Source organism: Pelodiscus sinensis, chromosome 3 (assembly GCF_052426305.1).
Source record: "Pelodiscus sinensis isolate ZL-2025 chromosome 3, ASM5242630v1, whole genome shotgun sequence".
In the NCBI taxonomy this organism is placed as follows: domain Eukaryota; kingdom Metazoa; phylum Chordata; order Testudines; family Trionychidae; genus Pelodiscus; species Pelodiscus sinensis.
Window position 1 is genome coordinate 201726101 of NC_143054.1, and position 20218 is coordinate 201746318.

The 20218-nt window shown below is 45.9% G+C and overlaps 1 protein-coding gene across 2 annotated transcripts in view; it reads right to left on the reverse strand.

The window, feature by feature from the left end:
* Positions 1 to 20010, reverse strand: part of ATL2 (atlastin GTPase 2) — a 66051-nt gene extending 46041 nt beyond the window's left edge. For both annotated transcript variants that reach the window (XM_075925852.2, XM_075925851.2), the window contains exon 1: positions 19851 to 20010. In XM_075925852.2, the coding sequence (XP_075781967.2) occupies positions 19851 to 19896 (46 nt within the window). In that variant the 5' untranslated portion in view covers positions 19897 to 20010. The remainder of the gene's footprint in view (positions 1 to 19850) is intronic.
* Between the last annotated feature and the right edge of the window lie 208 nt (positions 20011 to 20218).

Below are 20218 nucleotides of genomic sequence, written 5' to 3' on the forward strand. Positions count from 1 at the left end.
TACAGGGCTAGATGGGAGTGGGATTAGACAGCCCCACACAGGGCTCTAATCGGAAGCTCCACACTGATACACCATAGATGCACAACAGAAGCAGGAATTTTGTCTCGTCTAGTCCCCAAAGCCACGTGGCTCTCCTCAGGGAGAAACTGAGGGATAAAACCAGTGTGGTTTTTTTAAGTGGTGTGGGGAGAGGGCCGAGTGTCCTTTGCCACAGTGAGTAACTCCACTGTCTGCTCATAACTTCTCCAAGCAGCACGTGGACGTTCTTCCCAGTGTCAGGTGGCCCACACACTTCTGAATAGCCACAGTGAAACAGAACAGTGTGCTCAGCAAGGCTACACAACCGTGGTGGCACCGCAGCTGCCCACAGTCAAGACAGAAATGCAGAATAAGTTTGCAGGTAGACCGTTCTCTCTCCTCTACACTCCCCAAATCTTCCCCAGTGTATGGTGCCCCAGAGCTGGACAGTCCATCAGCAGAGTCCTCACTAGTGCCAAGTAGACCAGGACAGTTGCCACCAATCTCATACATTAGCCTTTCATAGATGTATTACATTGACTAATCCCCAGATCTTTTCTGCAGGACTACTGCCTAGCTAGTTATCCCCTATTTGCAGTTGTGTATTGATTGTTCCTTCATAAGTGAAGTACTTTGCACTTGTCTGAATTTCATCTTGTTTAACTCCGACTACTCTCCCATCTGGAATTCTAATCCTGTCCTCCAAAGTATTTTCAACACCTCCAAGCTGGATGACATCTGGAATTTTTTATAGGCAGGCTCTATACTACATTATCCAAGTCATCAATGAAAATGTTAAGTAATACCAGCCCCAGGACTAACCCCAGCAGGACTCCACTAGATATACCTCTGAGCCTGAAAAAGAAGCATTGATAACTACTCTGATTTGGTATTTCAACAAGTCATCTGTCCATCTAGCAATTTCATCTAGACCACATTTCCCTAGTTTGCTCAGAACACTCATGTAGGGCTGTGTCAAAAGCCTTCGTACAGTCAAGATATAGCATATCTACTGCTTCCCGCCTCCCCTTTCCCCTTTGTGCCTCCCCCTATATCTGCTATGCCAACTCAATAACCCCATCAAACCAATTAATTAGATTGATTTGGCATGATTTGTCCATGACAAATCCATGCTTACTATTCCTTATAATCCTATATTGTCTAGCTGATTAGAAAATGATTGAAATTCATTAGTACTATCTTGGTGCCCACACCGTTTGTCTTCTGAGTTTTACAATAATTTCATTCTGGAAAATTAGAACAATAGTTTTACCAACTGTTCAGTATACAGTTATTGCAAGGGAGGAAAGACTATTCCACCTTTCTGTCCTTGTTTCCCCTCCCTCTTATTAGTCTCTTTGGGGCAAGAATGGTCTTTGACAAGCCTCTGACAAGGTCCCTCACCAAAGACTCTTTAAGTAAAGTTAGTTGTCATGGCATAAGAGGGAAGGTCCTCCCATGGATTGATAACTGGTTAAAAGACAGAAAACAAAGGGGAGGAATAAATGGTAAGTTTTCAGAATGGAGAGAGGCAACTAATGGGATCCCTCAAGGGTCTGTCCTGGGACCAAGCCTATTCAAACTTATTCATAAATGATCTGGAGAAAGAGGTAAACAGTGAGGTGGCAAAATTTGCAGATGATACCAAACTGTTCAAGACAGTTGGGCCAAAGCAGACTGAAGAGCTTCAGAAAGATCTCACCAAACTAAGCGATTGGGCAACAAAATGGCAAATGAAATTTAATGTTGAAAAATGTAAAGTAATACGCATTGGAAAAAATAATCCCAACTATATATACACTATTATGGGGCTCTCTTGGCATTGGAAAAGGTTCAGAAAAGGACAAGAAAAATGATTAACGGTTTGGAACGGGTCCCATATGAACAGTGATTAAAAAGACTGGGACTTTTCAGTTTAGAAAAGAGGAGACTAAGGGGGGATATGATAGAGGTCTATAAAATGACTGGTGTGGAAAAAGCAAATAAGGAAAACTTATTTGCTTGTTCATATAACATAACTGGCGGTCACCAAATGAAGTTAATAGGTAGCAGGTTTAAAACAAACAAAAGGAAGTTTTCCTTCATGCAGCACATGGTCTGTCTATGGAACGCCTTCCAGAGCAGGTTGTGAAGATCAAGACTAACAGGGTTCAAAAGAGAACTAGATAGATTCATGGAGGTTAGATCCATCAACAGCTATTAGCCAAGATGGGCAGGAATTATGTCCCTAACCTCTTTCAGAGACGGGGAATGGGTGATGGGAGAGAGATTGCTTAATGATTCCCTGTTGCATTCCCTCCCTCTGGGCCATCTGGCATTGGCCACTGTGGGCAGACAGGATACTGGGCTAGATGGACCTTTGGTCTGACCCTATATTGTCATTCTTATGTCTTTCATTAAGTGACTAAAGTAAATTTGTCTGTACTTGCAACAAGAGCTGGTTACAAGATAAAAGATCAAAACCGAGGATTATTTCCTACCACCAGGTTTTTGTAAGTGTGTTGGATGACCTCTATGCATTCCGTCTTCCTAAAGCCTTCATGAAAATGCTGTCTTACATGAAATGTTAGAAATATCAGATCAAAATTTAGTAGCAAAAAGTAATGTGGAGATTAGGGTTGCCAGATGGTTTAACAAAAAAATACCGAACACCCTCCCTCCCAAAAAAAGGCACCGGGGAAAAATTCTGTTGAGGAAAAAAGAAGGGGAAGACCAAAGTTGTTAAGCAAAAAAAAAAAAAAAAATGTGGGGGGGGGGGTGCGGGGGAGCCAAAATTAAGCAAAAGGTGCACCACTCCCTCCAATTTGGGACCACACACCAACCCACAATGCACCACCCCTCCCCGAGCCAGGCCTCCTGCAGCATCCCCCATCCCAATGCACTCACCCCTGCCTCACATCCAGTCTCCCCCGTGCCCCCCATCCCAATGCACTCATCTCCACCTCACACCGTCCCCCTAATGCCCCCCATCCCAATGCACTCACCCCTGCCTCACATCCAGTCTCCCCCGTGCCCCCCATCCCAATGCACTCATCTCCACCTCACACCCCCATCCCCCCTAATGCCCCCCCCCCCATCCCAATGCACTCACCCCTGCCTCACATCCAGTCTCCCCTGTGCCCCCCCATCCCAATGCACTCATCTCCACCTCACACCGTCCCCCTAATGCCTCCCCCCCCCCCATCCCAATGCACTCACCCCTGCCTCACATCCAGTCTCCCCCGTGCCCCCCATCCCAATGCACTCATCTCCACCTCACACCGTCCCCCTAATGCCCCCCATCCCAATGCACTCACCCCTGCCTCACATCCAGTCTCCCCCGTGCCCCCCATCCCAATGCACTCATCTCCACCTCACACCATCCCCCCTAATGCCCCCCATCCCAATGCACTCACCCCTGCCTCACATCCAGTCTCCCCCGTGCCCCCCATCCCAATGCACTCATCTCCACCTCACACCGTCCCCCTAATGCCCCCCATCCCAATGCACTCACCCCTGCCTCACATCCAGTCTCCCCCGTGCCCCCCATCCCAATGCACTCATCTCCACCTCACACCATCCCCCCTAATGCCCCCCATCCCAATACACTCACCCCTGCCTCACATCCAGTCTCCCCCGTGCCCCCCATCCCAATGCACTCATCTCCACCTCACACCGTCCCCCTAATGCCCCCCATCCCAATGCACTCACCCCTGCCTCACATCCAGTCTCCCCCGTGCCCCCCATCCCAATGCACTCATCTCCACCTCACACCATACCCCCTAATGCCCCCCATCCCAATACACTCACCCCTGCCTCACATCCAGTCTCCCCTGTGCCCCCCATCCCAATGCACTCATCTCCACCTCACACCGTCCCCCTAATGCCTCCCATCCCAGTGCATTCCCCCCTCCCGCTGAGCCAGGCATCCTCAGCATCAGGAGCTCCCTCGCCAATCAAATTTCTCCCCGCCGAGCCAGGCACTGGAGGAACGGGATGGCCAGCTAAGTTAATCTTACCTTTAAAGTGGCTGTTCCTGCTGCCTGGCCAGGCTGCCTCAGCTCACAGCTTGTAGGGGACTGGTCACATGGGCCAGAGCAGGGCACGCTCTGCTCCCAGCCCAGCCCAGCGCCTCCTTAGCATGGCGCCCAGCAAGTACCTCCTCCTGCCCCCCTTCTCTGTGACTCTGCCGCACTCCTCTGCCCCCGCCAGAGGAAAGTTGTCCCCGCCGGGCTTCTGTCCCAGAGAAACAGGAAATACTGGACATTGCGTATGTCCAGTATTTATTTTTTTACCAGACGGAGCCCACAAATAACGGACTGTCCAGGTAAAAACCAGACACCTGGCAACTCTAGTGGAGATACTAGTATGAAAACTGCTTAAAGGAATGCAATTTGTTTGGGATCTTTTAAAAAAACGTCTGATGCTGTAACCTTTCTAAACAAGAGCGTGCTGGGTTTTTTAGGAAGAGGTTGTTTTGCTCCTATGTTCATAATTATAAGGAAGAGATTGATACAGGAAACACTTGAAAGGGAATAAAAGTACCATCATATGCACAATCAATTAAAAAACATGAGGAAGTTTGCATCTCAATAACTTTCCAGTCATGTAACAATCCTGGGTTTTGCTTGAAAACACACTAAGCACCAAAATTTCAGACAAATATTTTGAAGTTGACAGCCGCTTCTTTTAAAGGGAAGTCTATTAGGACCAGAAAGTTTACCATTTAAGCTTTGGATGTAAAGTTTAAGCTAAGATTTCAAGTTAATTCTTATAGAAGACTCTTGTTCAGTGTGAAGTATAATTTAACTTTAAGACTCTTGTCAGACCTTTTCATTCAGCTAGAGGACCAGAATTATGAGTCTTTGCCTTCTTCAGTGAGAGGCCTGAGTGTGGTTAGTGTTTTGGGGTAGTGACCTGAACAGAGAGTGTAGGCATGTGTGAAATTTTAATAGAGAGTTACAAGGGAGATATGCAAATATAATTTTATTTCCTTTGTAAATATGCTTATAGATTAACTAGTCTCTAAACAAGTATTTCATAGTTCAGTTCCAAGACAGTTCTGCTACAGTAAGTGAATTGAATTTTAAGAAAGTTGTATCTACCCCCCCCCCAGTTCTTATTTTGTAAATTCACAACAAGAGCCACATGAAAGTTATGGCACCACTGCAGGCTTCTTCGCATCACTGCCTTTTTATTGCTGGCTAGCAAGTGCTGCCAAGTAGTTCATTTTAAGGCCAGAATTAATTAAGTGTTTTGTATATTTCTGCTATAAATAGGACTGATGAGCTAAGCTCAAAAGACTTGTTTGGATATCCAACAAGAATGAGTTGTGAATGAATAATTCAATGTCCCCCTCAAAAATTCCTTTCAAATCACAGCATTTCTGTCTCTTGTAATTCTGGATTGGTTATACATATAAAACCATAAAGAAGCCAAGTGCCCAAAGTTTCAAGTCCACTAGGGAATGGTGAGAGAAGATAATCTAATGATACATAGGAATGATCTAGATGGTGCTTGGTACTGCCACGAGGGCAGGGGACTGGACTTGATGACCTCTCAAGGTCCCTTCCAGTTCTAGTGTTCTATGTTCCTAATCTTAGAGAGCCTTTTGATTTATTTTGTCTGTTACTGAAAGGTATGTATGGAAGGGGAGAGGAAGAGACTTTACCACTAAATAAAAATATTGGAAAACTGGTATTTTGTTATGTTTTTAATAAAGGAGGAAATGCAGGCAACTTTTCTGCAGTCAGCCCATTACTGCAGGATAGGGGCAAAAAGTTAACACTCCTGCCCACTTAGTTGACTAGTCGCTTACATCCCTAACAGATAAGCAAAAGCTTATTGGATAGTCGACTAGTCCCTTGACTCGTCGTTCCCCTCCAGGGAGCAGGAGCTGGTGCTGGGTGGAGCTAGCTTAAAAGCCAGTTCCCCCTAGCACTATATCTCTGCAGAGGGCAGGATAGCAGGGACAAGGAATGAGCCAAGAATCAGCTCATTCCCGAATGGTGCCCAGGCCCAGATGCCTCTTCTTTTTAAATGTATTAAAGCCTACTGGCTCTTAATACATTTAAAAAGCAGAAGCACAGCGAGGGGGACTCAGTGCGAGCCGGGTCATCCCCACTGCACCCCACCCTTTTAAATGTTTTAAGAGCCTGCTGGGTGGGAGATAACCCTACTGCAGCTCCCTGGCTTGTCAACTAGTTGATTAAACTAAATTTAACATCCCTATCCCTACCCAGATACATTTGGCAGTTTCCTTCCACACAAGTTGAGCCTCTAAAGACACTTACAGTATTTTCCAAGACTAGCAGTGTGAAACATGAGAAACTCAGACAAATTTCACTATGCATTTCTTGTTCTGGAGCCACTTCAGATCAAGTAGCTGGGGCAGTTATGTTCCTCTGCTGCTAAAGAGGAACGTTCGGTGCTTTTTTCCCTGAGGGTTGAGGGTGCCAACCAGTTTCTTGTATACTGCAATAGATCTAATAGCATGCATTATCAAATCAGGATTGCATTGAAATGTTACTCTCCAAAACCAACTTGGATTCTGAATCTGATAGTCCACTACAAAAAGCTGATCATCCTGATTCTTCCTAGACAAAGGAGAATTTTAAATGTGTAACATTGTGGGAAACCAAGGCCAGTGAAACTACCAGATTAACTTTTGCTAGATGAGGGAGAGAAAGCTATGCGTAGGAAGGAACAGCACAAGTTCTTCCAGTAACAGCCCAGAACAGGGCCAATAAAATTTCATCATTTTTCTATTTAAATTGGATTTTTTATTTCAATATTTTTTCTTGCATTTATGAGCCTTTCATCAAAAAGAAGGATGCTAAGAGGCAGATAAACTGGCTAATCATGTAGTTGATACGATTTGCATTGACTACACGATTAGGTAAGGGAAGACACTCAATCCTTGTGCCAGGTCCAGGACTTCCCCCTGCTGGGGCTCTGCAATTTAAATGTAGCGAGAACTGGGTCCAGCAGCCCCTGTCCACAGGGGGTCCTAGCTCCGCACTGGGCCCCCCGTGGAGAAGGGCTGCACCAGCGGGATGCAGAACAGCCTCTGCTTGTGCAAATCTGGGCTCTGCCTTAGATACAGGGGGGATGGGAGAGAAATGCGAGTAGTCGACTCAACTACTCGCTTACATCCCTAATAAAAAATGAGTTGAAAGCTGCTTTTCTACATAAGAAACAATTGGAGACCATCTTTATAAATATGGCAAGGTAAGTCAGCATACGTCACTTAGGAACTAAAGCTCCAGTCAGTTTTACTTAGGCATATTTAAAACATTTCCCAGACCAATATAAAATAATCAGTTTAATTCACACAACACAATTAACCATCTTATGTAATATATCATTTAGTTGTACATGTCAAACATTTTGGAAAGAAGTTTCTATATCCAAAACATTTAGGCTATGTCTACACTATGAGTTTTCTCCGATCTTGCGGAAAAAGGGGGTTTTGTGCAAAAAGAAAATGTCCATGCTGTTTTTGTTCAAAAACCCCAGTGCAAAAGCAGATTGGCAGAAAACATGCAAATGAGATTGCGACTCATGCAAATGAGTCCCTCATCAGCATATTTTTGGCCAAGAAAACTTGTAGTGTAGATGTAGCTCCAAAGTTTTGTTTTAAGGAAAATAAGTTTCATTTGTTGTTTGGAATTTATTTACATAGTTCCTATCAACACAATTCAAGCCAAAAAAGTTAACTATCTAGTAAGTGAAGGATATATTGCTTTCCATTTCCTAACATACTGAAGATGTACACTTAATCACAAAGCATTACATTATGCAATGGCTTAAATTCATGAATATAGTTATTGTATATCCTTCTAGGTAATAAGTAGTATCAAAACTAGTGTTAAGGCTATTTAGCTGTAAGTCAACATTTTAATAGTTATGTCAGCCAATAAGAATGCACCTCTCTTCTAAAGAGAGCTTAAATACAAATAGAAAAGCTGATTCAAATCAATCTGGGCTTCCAGAGGACTAGTCAAGATAGAATTGCAGACAAAAACAGATTCCCTTGTCCTGGGTCCCTTGCACTATGTTGCTCCTACATTAAGTAATTCCTCCTCATAAAGGTACCGAAGTTATGCATGATACCACCAGTTTCACTCCATTAGGTCCTGTTCACACTACAATATAAACCAGCTTTGGAACCAGTTGGTGACATGGCTGGCTTTAATACAACTTACGTGTACATATTATGTGTAGTTTTGTTAGTCTTGGTCTACATGAACAACTTAGCATAACTAATTCACTCTGGGGTGCAGAAAATCTACATTCCGGCGAGATGCAGTTAACATCACCCAGCCACACCGCCAGCAGGCTCCACCAGTCCACCACACTCCCTGCTCAAGTGGACTGGACCCCAACACACCTGCCCACAGCAATAGTAAGACCCTCTGCCCTGCCCCCAACCAATGGTTAAATTCTTATCCAATGTTATAGTTTTCTAACTTTCACTTTTCTACAGAACGATCATATGTGCAGCAATTGTTTCTCACTGCCCTTTATAATCTTTACCACCTTGTTTCCATTGGAGGATACAGTCACCAAAAATCACACTTCTGTCTGAAGATTTTTCAACCTACTGTTATAGGGTCTCATCGCTATAATCAATCCATGGAAGCTTCTCCCTACCAGTTTATTTTGTGCACCTAAGAAAGCATGTGGTCTGTTTCCTCACAGTGTGCGCATCTTTTTTTAAAAGACATTTCTTCTCTGTTGCTGTGTAAACATTAGTCAGAAAGGACACAGGGATTCCAAACAAGCACATTAAGGGGATCACTTAACTCTCTGAAGTCCCTCTCTAGCCAATTCTCTATATAGAAATGGACAGCAAGGCATGTATTTTGGTCTATAGACTAGCCTAGTAGAATATTTGGCTAACAAAAAGGACTAAACGAATGGTGTGCTTACAATGCAAAGTACTTCAAAAGCATGTTATTCTTGCTTATTCATGTCCTATTACATGAGCCAAGCTAAATCCCATTCACACTTCATACATCATCTCTTCACACAAGATTCTTGTGTAGTGTCTGGATGCACCGCAAACATCTCCACTGCCATTCTCTAAGTTTTGTCCATGAAGTACTGTATGCCCTTTATAGCTGATCTGGAATTAATACTGCTATTACAATTAGTTCAACTTCCATGTATAATACCATTCCCGCCAGCTTATACGAGAAGATTCTTTTCTTCACTGTTAAACCTTTAGGAATGTGCCATGTGATAAGGCTTCAGCTGCTGACCGGCACAATTACTACTTATTTCTAAAGTACTTTTAGCCCTAGCCAATTTTTGGCATGACGCTTTCGGAACGTTGTACTTTTACAAAAACGTGCATCTTAGAAGTAAAGCTATAAATTAGTAATAATCTTATTGAACACATCTAAGGAATCTCTGCCTTTCCAGAATTAAGGTTTAGAAGCCTGAAGCATTCAGAGAGAATACTTGTTTTTAAATGTTTTGCATTTTACTTGAATCCAACAGATTAACTGCACAGCTTTCCCAGACAGAACTGCTTCCAGGCTAGTCTAGTGTAGGTGAACCACCCATGTCAAACTCTACAGAGCTACTCTAAGTTAAGAGCATAGGACACATATCGCAACCAACATTAAATAAGGGCTGACCCCACAAAATGTAATCTAAATTCCACTTTCAACCAACAGACGAGTAAGAACGGAAAGATGAAACACCTTGTTAAAGCTAATGCTGTGGAAACATATTTAGAATTGGTGTAACTTTATACGTGAACAATTAACAAGAACGCTTCATATTACTTCACTGAGCTATTGAAAGTGTATCCGGAATGCTTACATTTTAAAGGAAAAGGCTGTCAGGGAGAAAGTTCTCTTATATAGAAAATATTTGGTCACAACTGTCACCAACACTTAAGGTACTCCTGGGGGAATTCTGCAAAATCCTGCAGTGTGCAAGGGCATAGAAGTCAATGTAGTGTGTGCAGAATTTCCTTTCCCCACAGAAATGGGTTTCAATATCCCAAGCTGCCATTAGAGGCCATTGGACCTGGCAGAGCTCAGCTCCCACATAGAAGACACTGCTGGGGGTGGAGGGGAGGTAGGAGAGAAAGAGCTTGAGGGGTCCCCAACAGTTGTAGTTCCCCGCACACCCTGAAGACAGCAGCATACAGGAAACGCCACACAACAGCATCAGGTTGTTTCACCATCTGAACCCCCAGTTCTGGGAGGTGAGGGGGGTACAGGAGTCAGGCATTGGGCTATATGAGGGGCTTTGGGCAGGAGGATGGAGAAGTCAGGGTTGGGAGAAGGCCACCAGATATGTCCACCATTTTGGTTTTCTCTGAGCGTAGCCTCCCTGCCACCATCCCCTACTTGAAAAGGGCAGGAAAAGAGGGGTCACCTGACTCTGATCTGCCTGACAACAAGAGGGCTTATAAAGGGCGTTCACTCGTCTTAGGGCTCTCCGTGCAACTCAGCGGCACTGGGGCGACAGCACATCTGCAAGCCCCTCTAGGCAGCTGAGTCAGGCTGTTTGGCTTCATAGGCTTTCTGAGGCAGGAGGCTGGTTGGTGCCACTACGGAGACACCAAATCTCCCACCAGAGTATCTGGGACATCCTTCTGTGGCTGGGCGATCCTACATCCCACATCCTGTAGCGGTTACTGGGCAGAGCATATTCATTTTAGGTTAAGGCAACTGCAGCGAGACCAGGCAGACGGCTCACACACACCATTTGTCTTCATGTCTGCATAACACATGCAGGACGACAAGTCAAGAAAAGACACCTGCCTGATCTGTTGCATCTTTTTCTCCATCCTGAAACATCCACCTACCTTTGTCTGCAAACACCAAGATGGCAGTATGATCCCTATTATTTATATGCCATAGTTTCAGTTACTCATTTGGGGGTCTGGCTTCACACCATTGTTTTATGACACCTGGATTTGTGTTTGTTCCTTAAGTTCAATGTTATGTTAAAGTTGCTACTTCAGCCATTATGTCTCACACTTCACTAATAATCTAGTGACAGACACAGCAAGGGTGGAGATTAAGTCTAACATGGGGAGTACAAGTAGGGGCTTAGAGCTGGGAGAGTGGGGACTCAGAGCAGGAAGGTTATGAGGGTGCCGGATTCAGAGCAGAGGCTGGGTGTGTATAAGAACAAGCGCAGCAAGGTAGCTGCAGCCTGTACCAGGTTGCTGTTGCTTTTCCTGCTTCCTGGGCAGCTGGGAGCAAGGGGAATGCAGCAGACTCTGCATTTCCCCTCACTCCCTAGTCAGAGGAAGCAGGAAGAGCAAAAGAAACCTGGTATATGTGGCTGTAGGACCCCTCACCCACCCTCCGAAATGGTGAGGGGGCTCATGTCTGGGGCAGTCCTGGACGAAGGGGGCATGCCCCTAACCAACCCCTCTAACCTGCATGACTGGCTGCCGCTAAACGTAGCAGCCTGCAGGAATCCAGGAGCGCTCTGCCCCTCCCACCACCAGGGAGTGCCCCAGTCCACCTGTTTCTTCCCAGAGCACCAAATTAACACTGGCATGATTCTGTAATGTTAATTGACAAATAAAATTTGCAAAAATTTTAAAATACTGTGTATAGAACTTATATTGTTGGGGGAATTCTGCACCAAAAGACTATACATGGCAGATTTTGTGTAGCTGATACTCAGTGTCATTCTGTGTATTTGCAGGAAGTCAGAATATCCACATGAAAGAAGAATCTTAGCTGTTTGGTAATTCACCTGCTTCCTCTGATTGCTCTTCACCTTAAACTGATCCCATGAATTTCCACAAGTCCTCAGTGCTATGATCAGTATGTTTCTGATCCTAAATCACTCCTAAACCAAAGGGATCTCAAATTGGACCACATGAAAGAGATTCAGGAAAGCAATAGCCACAAACAAGCAGAAGAGAAGGAAAAGGGCTCTTCCTTCTATCTTCTTACCTACTCTCATGAAACATTATAAGATGTAACTGATACAAGCCAGCCCCTCGGGAACTTGGAGCAGCCACTTAGATTTGGCTTAGGTACACGGTTAAAGTAACTGCACTTCATACCACGCCTGTATTTCAAAAGGAATTGTACTGAGAACATTTTCCTGTGAGCGTGCAGTATAAAAATGCAAACCCTGCATCACAGAACATGCAGTTAATATTATTTCCTCAATAGGATTCTCCACATTTTTAGAGTTTGAAAATGAGGTTGCATTTTACGGATAGCCAACATATATGTTACTATTTTGCTGATCTCAAACTTATACAAAGTGGACTGTTTTAAGAGGACACTGTTCTTTTTATTAATGTACTTTTTTCATTCATTTTACTCTGACTGCAGCTTTACTGAAGATGTTTTGGGACTGACTTCTGATTTCACTTAGGGCATGTCTAAACTTCATCCCTCTTTCGAAAGAGGGATGTAAATTAGACATATCAAAATTGAAAATGAAGCCGGGATTTGAATTTCCCACACTTCATTTGCATAACAGCGGCTGCACTGTCTTTCAAAAATGGATATTTTGAAAGTGAAGTCACCATCTAGATGCTGTTCTTTAGAAAAAGCCCTTTTTCGAAAGATCCTGTAAACCTCATTTTTTGAGTACAGGATCTTTCAAAAAAAGGGGGGGTTCGAAAGAACCACAGCTAGACAGCAGTTACACTTTCAAAAAACTCGTTTTTGAAGGAACACGCGGCTGCCATTATGCAAATGAAGTGTGGGAAATTCAAATACCAGCTTCATTTGCAATTTTGATGTGTCTAATTTACATCCCTCTTTCGAAAGAGGGATGTAGTCTAGACATAGCCTTACTGTTTACCAGTAAGATTCAACATAAGCACCATATTGATCAGAGCAGTGGTCCATCTAGTCCAGTATCTTGTCTTCTGAAAGTGGCCAGTGCCAGATGCTTCAGAGGAAACATACAGTACAGAGAAATTTTGAACGCTACACCCCATTTGTCCAATTGCAGCTTCTGGAAGTAGCAGGAGGTTTGGAGCACCCAGAGCAGTCATGTCCCGGACCTTCTTGGTGAAGTCACTTCATTGAGACTAGTTCACCACGTATCTAATTCTTTTTTTTAAAGCACAATTATACGTGAATAATTATGAGCTAATGCTGACTTACATCAATGTCTAGGCCCACACTTGGAACCTATTTTGTAGGTCTATCAGGTTTTTTATTTGTGCAACATGCAAGGAAGAGAAGTTGAAGACTCAGGCTGAATTACAGATTCTAGTTTTCATTTCAGTTCTTGAAGAGCAACCCACTGAGATCAATGATAAAGTGCAAGCCCCATCCTGCCACAGTAGTACATTCCAGGTGAGTTGCACAACAGTGATTAAAGCAACCATGTGCTCATAATTCTCTGGGCAGAAGCTAAAACATGGAAGATGTTTTAATGGGAGGACAGTTGGAGAAAAGGAAACACATCAGCAACTGGCTGAGGGGTGGGGGTCAGTGTTCCCTCTAAGATTTTCCATCCATGAGCAGAATGAGTTGTGTCTTATGCACTGATATTGAGGTCATGTGCTTGTTCAGATACATGCCACTGTGCAACCCAAGTTATAAACCTCTCCCTTTTCCCCTCTGCTGCCATGTTTCCAACCTCCCCTCGCCCCATCTCCTCCCTTGGTGCCTGCTGCTGCCCTCCCAACCCTCACTCTCCTCTGCTGTCTTAACTCCTGCCCTTCTCAATCCCCTCAACCCTCATGGGACTTGCCCCTCCTCCCCGACCCCTGCACCTGCCCTTCCCCCTCTCCTCTAGCCCAACTCCACATCCCATCTCAACACCTCCTCTACCCACCTGTCCTGCCTCTCTCCTCTGCCCCTGGTGCCCATCCTTCCACACATCTGCCCTTCTGCTTCACCCCTACAACTCCTGGCACCTGTACCTTACTCCCTGCATCCTCCTGGTGCCTCCCCTTCCCTTACTGCTCCTGCCCCACTTGCCCTCTTCCTCCCTGGTACCCACCCTGTTGCCATCCTTTGCCCCCATTCTCCTCATAACCCTCACACCACTTGCTCCAACCCCTGCCTTCCTCATGCCCACCCCTCTTCTCCCCCCCTCTTCTCCCAGCACCCACTTCTCTTGCTCCCATTGCCTCTCCCCTCTCCTAGTATCACCTTGTCCCCTTCCCTCCCCTCTCCCAATGACAGCTTCCCACTCCCCCCACCTCCACTCCTCCTGTCCTTCCCCCTCATTGTCTCCTCTCGGGCCCCTGGAATTTCTCTCTCCTCCACCCAGCTCCTTGGTGCCTTCCCCCTTTCTTCTCCTGCCCTGGTCCCCTCCTCTCAGCACAAGCCCCTTCCTCTCTTCCCCCCACATTCCCCTTAGTTTCCCCATCCCTCCCCCCCCCCCTTCAGCACGGTGGGCAACTGCTGGAGCCAGGGCCACGGTACTATTTTTAGTACTGTAGCTGCGGCACAGGAGCAGCTGTACGGTGGCCTAGCTCCAGTCCTGTGTGCTGGGTCGGGGCCCGGGCCACAGTGCTATTTTTAGTACCATGGCCCAGACTCCCACTGCCGCCATGCAGGCCGTGTGGTGACTGCTCAGCTGCCCCTGGGGCAGGCAGTCACCCACCACCTGGCCCTGACCCTGGAAGCAACTGGGGCCGCAGCTGCATGGCTCTGCTGAGAGGGTGGGCAGGAACGAAATTCTTGGTGCGTGCCTGCACAGCCTGGTGGGGGTCCTCCATCTAATAAGGAAAACATAGCAAAAGATTCCTTTTTTCAGAGAGCAAGATGTAAGCAAGAGAGACCAAAAAATGCAAGGGTTAAGTTTTAAGTCCCTTGCTACGAATCCATGTTACCTGCAACAAGACTTCAGTATCTCCATTCCCCACTCTATACACCTTGAAGCTGTCAGAGGGATGTAGTATTTACACACCTCACAGGATTAATCTTTGTAAGGTATTTTACCGATGCCAATAATGCACTTACACAGCACTTTGCATGTCCAGTTTTCTAGTCTCTGCTCAGGATTTCCAAATCACGTATACCAGCAAGTTTGTTGCAGAAAGAAAGTGCTCTTTCCCCACTACTCTTTGTAGGATTGTCCCTTGACTCCTGAATAGCTTAACAGTCTTGATTGCTTAAGGTTTTCCCTACAACTAACCACCAGCTGATCTCTAGGAAGGCTACAAGGAAATACATGCACTTCACAATAGCTCATTATGAGACTGATTAGTGGGAGAGTCAACTGCATTTTAGAATCTTATTTTAGTCCAGTTTCAAAGGTCAGATTAATCAATGCCACAAGCACTGAGATTTGAGACAATACCTGAAATATGGGCTGTCTAATAGGAAATGTTAACAGGGAAGTTAAGGAGGCCAGCTTTCTGTTTGGAGAACTTCCAGACAATTTTTGTCTCAACAATGAGTCTTGGGTGGGTCATTGGTAGCAGGTATAAAACCTGAGACCTCCAGTTCTAATATCACCTGCCTCTATTTCCTGAACCCAGCTCTAAGGACTACAGCATGTTAGTCTGTGTGGCCCACTGTGTTACATCCAACTTGAACTAACTTAATGACCTTCATCTACCCACTATAAGTCAGTATTTGAAAAACAGTTCAAAAACTTCATCTTCATGTAGTTTAATAAATAGGTATGCAGAAGTGCTAATCTGATGGAACTCTTTGCTTTTGAATTGACTTTGCCAATCCAGGATTTCACATGAAATTAATACTGAAATGTGATCGGTCCACTGAAAAAAACTGACAGCAACTGTATATGCTACACAAACCTAGTTGTACTCAGTGGTAAATGATAATCTAAATTTTTCTGCTAGGTGTGTGAGCGCTATTGTGGTTTGCACTTGAAAAGTTTCTCAAGATAATAGTCCTTAAGGTGTGTCCTGTGGCACTTTCTGGTGGTCCACAGAATGAAACAGCAAGGATCACACAGCGACACTGCTGTGTACACAACTTCATAAGCATTTATAGGGCTGATACTAAAGTAACAGAAAATGATATTTGTTTTGTACTGACCAGTTGGATTTAATAGCCAAGAATACAATAACAAACCAACACACAGTTCGACTCTGTGCATGAAAGCATTATATATGAAGTTAGTTTTCTTGCTCCCTTTGTAGTCAGTTTCTCCCTTGTTGCCAGAATATTTTTTAAACTTAAGATAAATAATGCACTTTAAATGGTATGCCTCACATTTATCAGACATGGGAGACTTTTTAAAGTTAATATATTCCAAGAAGTTTGAGTCAAGGGTCTCTAAGATACTGCAGATAGCTACCTAGTATTGGAAAAATGTGACTGGCCCAATCTGCATCCACTGTATGAGGGAAACTTCCAGTTTTCACAATACTAGGGATGTGAAAGGTTAACTGGTAAGCCTCACCTTTAATGCTTTCTGGTTCCGATTACCTTGTGGAGGCTGAAGCAGCAATCTGCCCCCCTCCAGCCTGCCGTGGGACCAGGACTATTCTGCTTCTTAATCAGATGAGTTAAATAAATGGGATTTTACATCCCTACACAGTACAATTTTCTGATTTTATTTTGAATGTCTTTTAAAATCAATACAGTAAAACATATTGGGGGCTTTCTGTAAACCAACCCAATCTTCCATAAATGTTAAACTCTCAGGTCTGAGTTATTATTTAGACGTATGAAAATATTATTTATAGCAATATTAGGGAAGTTATGATCAGCTATTGACTCCCTAGACAAGTACTCAAAACACTTTCCTGTGAGATTTTTTGCTAAGTACTACAGCAGAGTTATTTCTACAGACACCCTTGCTCTGTCAGACTATTCTACAACAAAAGTGAACTGAAATACTGTTCTTAAATATCATTAGCCTGTTTTTATCCATAAAAAAAGATCATTCCTTTAAACAGTTTGCTCCAGTATTCATGTTACAAGCATAAATTCCAATAATGCAAATGGATTCACATGGGCAAACCTTTCACTGACTTCACACACTCAACTGCAGGAATAACAGCAATCCTCTGAACATATGGGGGAAATTATCCATTAATGCTCAGGGTAAAATATTTTCATTTTAACGGGAAAAAGCATTGCTAAAAAGCTCAAACTCAGATGTCGGCTAATAAAAGCTTTTGTTACACTGCAACCATGAGGCTGCTTGTTACATGCAGGTGGATAGATTTTATTTTGACCTGTAGAAAACTAGATACTATCCACAAACTTGTAACTGTGTTGAAAACAGTCAAACACACTGTTTCAAACAAGTTCTGTATCACTGAAAAAGTATAAGTAATGACATTTGAGTTTCAGACTATTTTAAAGAGCAGCAACATTGCCAAAAATATTCAGATATTTTCACATGTTCAGTGTTTTGTTAATTTCCTCCTTTCAACAGGCTAGCGGAATAGCTGATCTGCAACTGCCAACTTCTGCTGAGATGTCCCCATAACCAGTGGGCTAGCAACTGTACAACCACTAACCAATGGCAGCATATGATATCTACCAATCAGCTTTTGGTTAACAACGTTGACTTCAACATGTTCTTAAGTGTTGGAATCATGCAACCATGTAATTACAAAATTTTGTAAGCGTGTCAAAAGTACTAAGACTTCAACATTCTACTGAAGATATTATGTTGTATTTTAACTCCCCAAGATCCTATGACTTAGCAAGACATTGTCTGACTTGAGAGCTAGACAGACAGGCATTCACACATTCTCAAAGGTTGTTTGTTCTTGAGCCATACTGTATGACCTTAGACTCAAATACAAGTATAAGTAGTAACCCCCTAAAGACAGTACAGTCCCATTATTGACAGAACACTGATGCACTAGCATACAAATCTGCTTCCACGAGCAGCATATTTGTGCTAGCATATTCTTGTATGAGGGCAAGAGAAATCTCTCTTCTCAATTAATCACCGAAATTTCACAACCTAACCCCACTGTAAACAGAACCAGTAAGCACAACATAACTAGGGCTGTTTTGGTTTTATTTGAATGAGGAAAATAAGTTGAGCCCATCTTTTAGGATTTGCATCACTAAGGTTTTACATGGATTAACATTTTATCTGTATTATGTTTTCTGCACTTCCCATCATCGTCATAGGCAAATGCAATAATTTGCCTAGATTTATTTACAGCAGGGCTACTCAACTTCGGAAGCCCCAGGAGCCACAACGATACTCACAGAACATGCTGAGGGCCGCAACTTAAGTGTGGTTGCATATACATGCAAATATATGCAGTTAGCTTCCTTCACAGAATGCCCTGGTACTCCTGGCACCTCCTCCCTGTGGGCTAGAACTGCTGACACCCTGTACCCCTCTGTTCCAGCCAGCTCACCCACGTGCATCTTTCAGTGCTCACCCCACCTGGGAGATGTCTCGCCGTTGTGGAGCATGTTCCCAGTGGAGGCCACATTTAAAGGATCCCATCCGTAGGCCAAGTGTTGAGCCTCACGTAAACCCAAACTGCACCGTGGTCTGCAAATGGGCTGCAGGCCACATGTTGAGTATCCCTGATTTACAGAGTGGCAGCGTATTACGAATTTATCCTCCCAGAAAGATTAGGCAACAGTTGTGCACATAATTTAGCATGACCTACACAAAGGCAAGGTCCCCAGGTCATCTGCCAGTTAGAGACACGTTGCAACATAGGTTAAGGTCACTAAAATGTTATCAGCTCCATTCTGTGTTTATACCCAACTCCCTCTATGCATACACAGAGTGAACTCCCGACTCACTACAATAACTACGTGCACAGAGGCAAAGCTCAAAAAACTACTCTATGGAAGAGAAGGAGGTGAGAAACAAATGAGGGAGCTAGATGGGATAAAACTGACACGTCAGACTTTTTTGCTCTACTTAAAAGTAGGTCACAGTATAAATGACCCGCCAGTATGCACTCCAATCACAGTAGAACGCTCCACAAAGCACCATCTCCACTTCAGATTCAGCACCAAGCACCCACCACCAGCAGCTTCCCTCCCCACCCACCGACCGACTGACCACAGGGCACAATTACATTTGTATGTGTATGGACCAGACCCTGCTGCAGTCATTTCCCAAAACGTGCCAGGCAGACCCTACTACAGCCAGCCTACCCCAGCAACCTAGACAGCCCATCACGCTGCCATGCACTACACAGGTGGCAAACACCCCACATATATGGTCTAGAGTGCATAACACCCCCCCAGCCATCCACCCCACCAAGACCAGCCCTGTCCAGACACCAGACACCTGCCAGAGCCCCCAACCCCAACCCTGCACCAGACCCACCCCCCGTCCAGACACCAGCCAGAGCGCCCGACCCCCCCACCCTGCGCCAGACCCACCCCCCGTCCAGACACCAGCCAGAGCCCCCCCAACCCCCACCCTGCGCCAGACCCACCCCCCCGTCCAGACACCAGCCAGAGCGCCCGACCCCCCCACCCTGCGCCAGACCCACCCCCCCGTCCAGACACCAGCCAGAGCGCCCGACCCCCCCACCCTGCACCAGACCCACCCCCCGTCCAGACACCAGCCAGAGCGCCCGACCCCCCCACCCTGCACCAGACCCACCCCCCGTCCAGACACCAGCCAGAGCGCCCGACCCCCCCACCCTGCACCAGACCCACCCCCCGTCCAGACACCAGCCAGAGCGCCCGACCCCCCCACCCTGCACCAGACCCACCCCCCGTCCAGACACCAGCCAGAGCGCCCGACCCCCACCCTGCGCCAGACCCACCCCCCGTCCAGACACCAGCCAGAGCGCCCGACCCCCACCCTGCGCCAGACCCACCCCCCGTCCAGACACCAGCCAGAGCGCCCGACCCCCCCCCCACACACACACACCCCGACCCCCCGGCCCCTCCGCTCAGCAGCGGGCCCGGCCCGAGCGCCCCTGGCTGGGCCCGGCCGGGGGCTCCGCGCGGTACCTGGCCCCGCTCGTTGGCCGCGCCGCGCCGCGTCCCCTTCCGCCATCTTGTCCGGGTTTAAAATTAACTCCGCGTGACGTCAAACGCCGCCGCGAGACCTTTATCGGCCGGCAGCGCGCGGCGCATGGGCACGTGGGCCGCCCGGCGCTGCCAACCCGCCGCGGCGCATGCGCGGCCACAGCCCGCCGGCTCCGCCGGGTCCCAGCGCCCCCGCGTTCCCTCCCGACCGGCTGCCGGCGCTGCCGGGTCCTAGCACCCATTGGGTACCCCGCTCCTCAGCTCCGGGACCCCGAGCGGCCGAGGCGGGCCCGGAGCCCCCGAGTCACCCTGCCCGTGCCCCCACCCAGCCCCCACCCTCCCGTCAACCC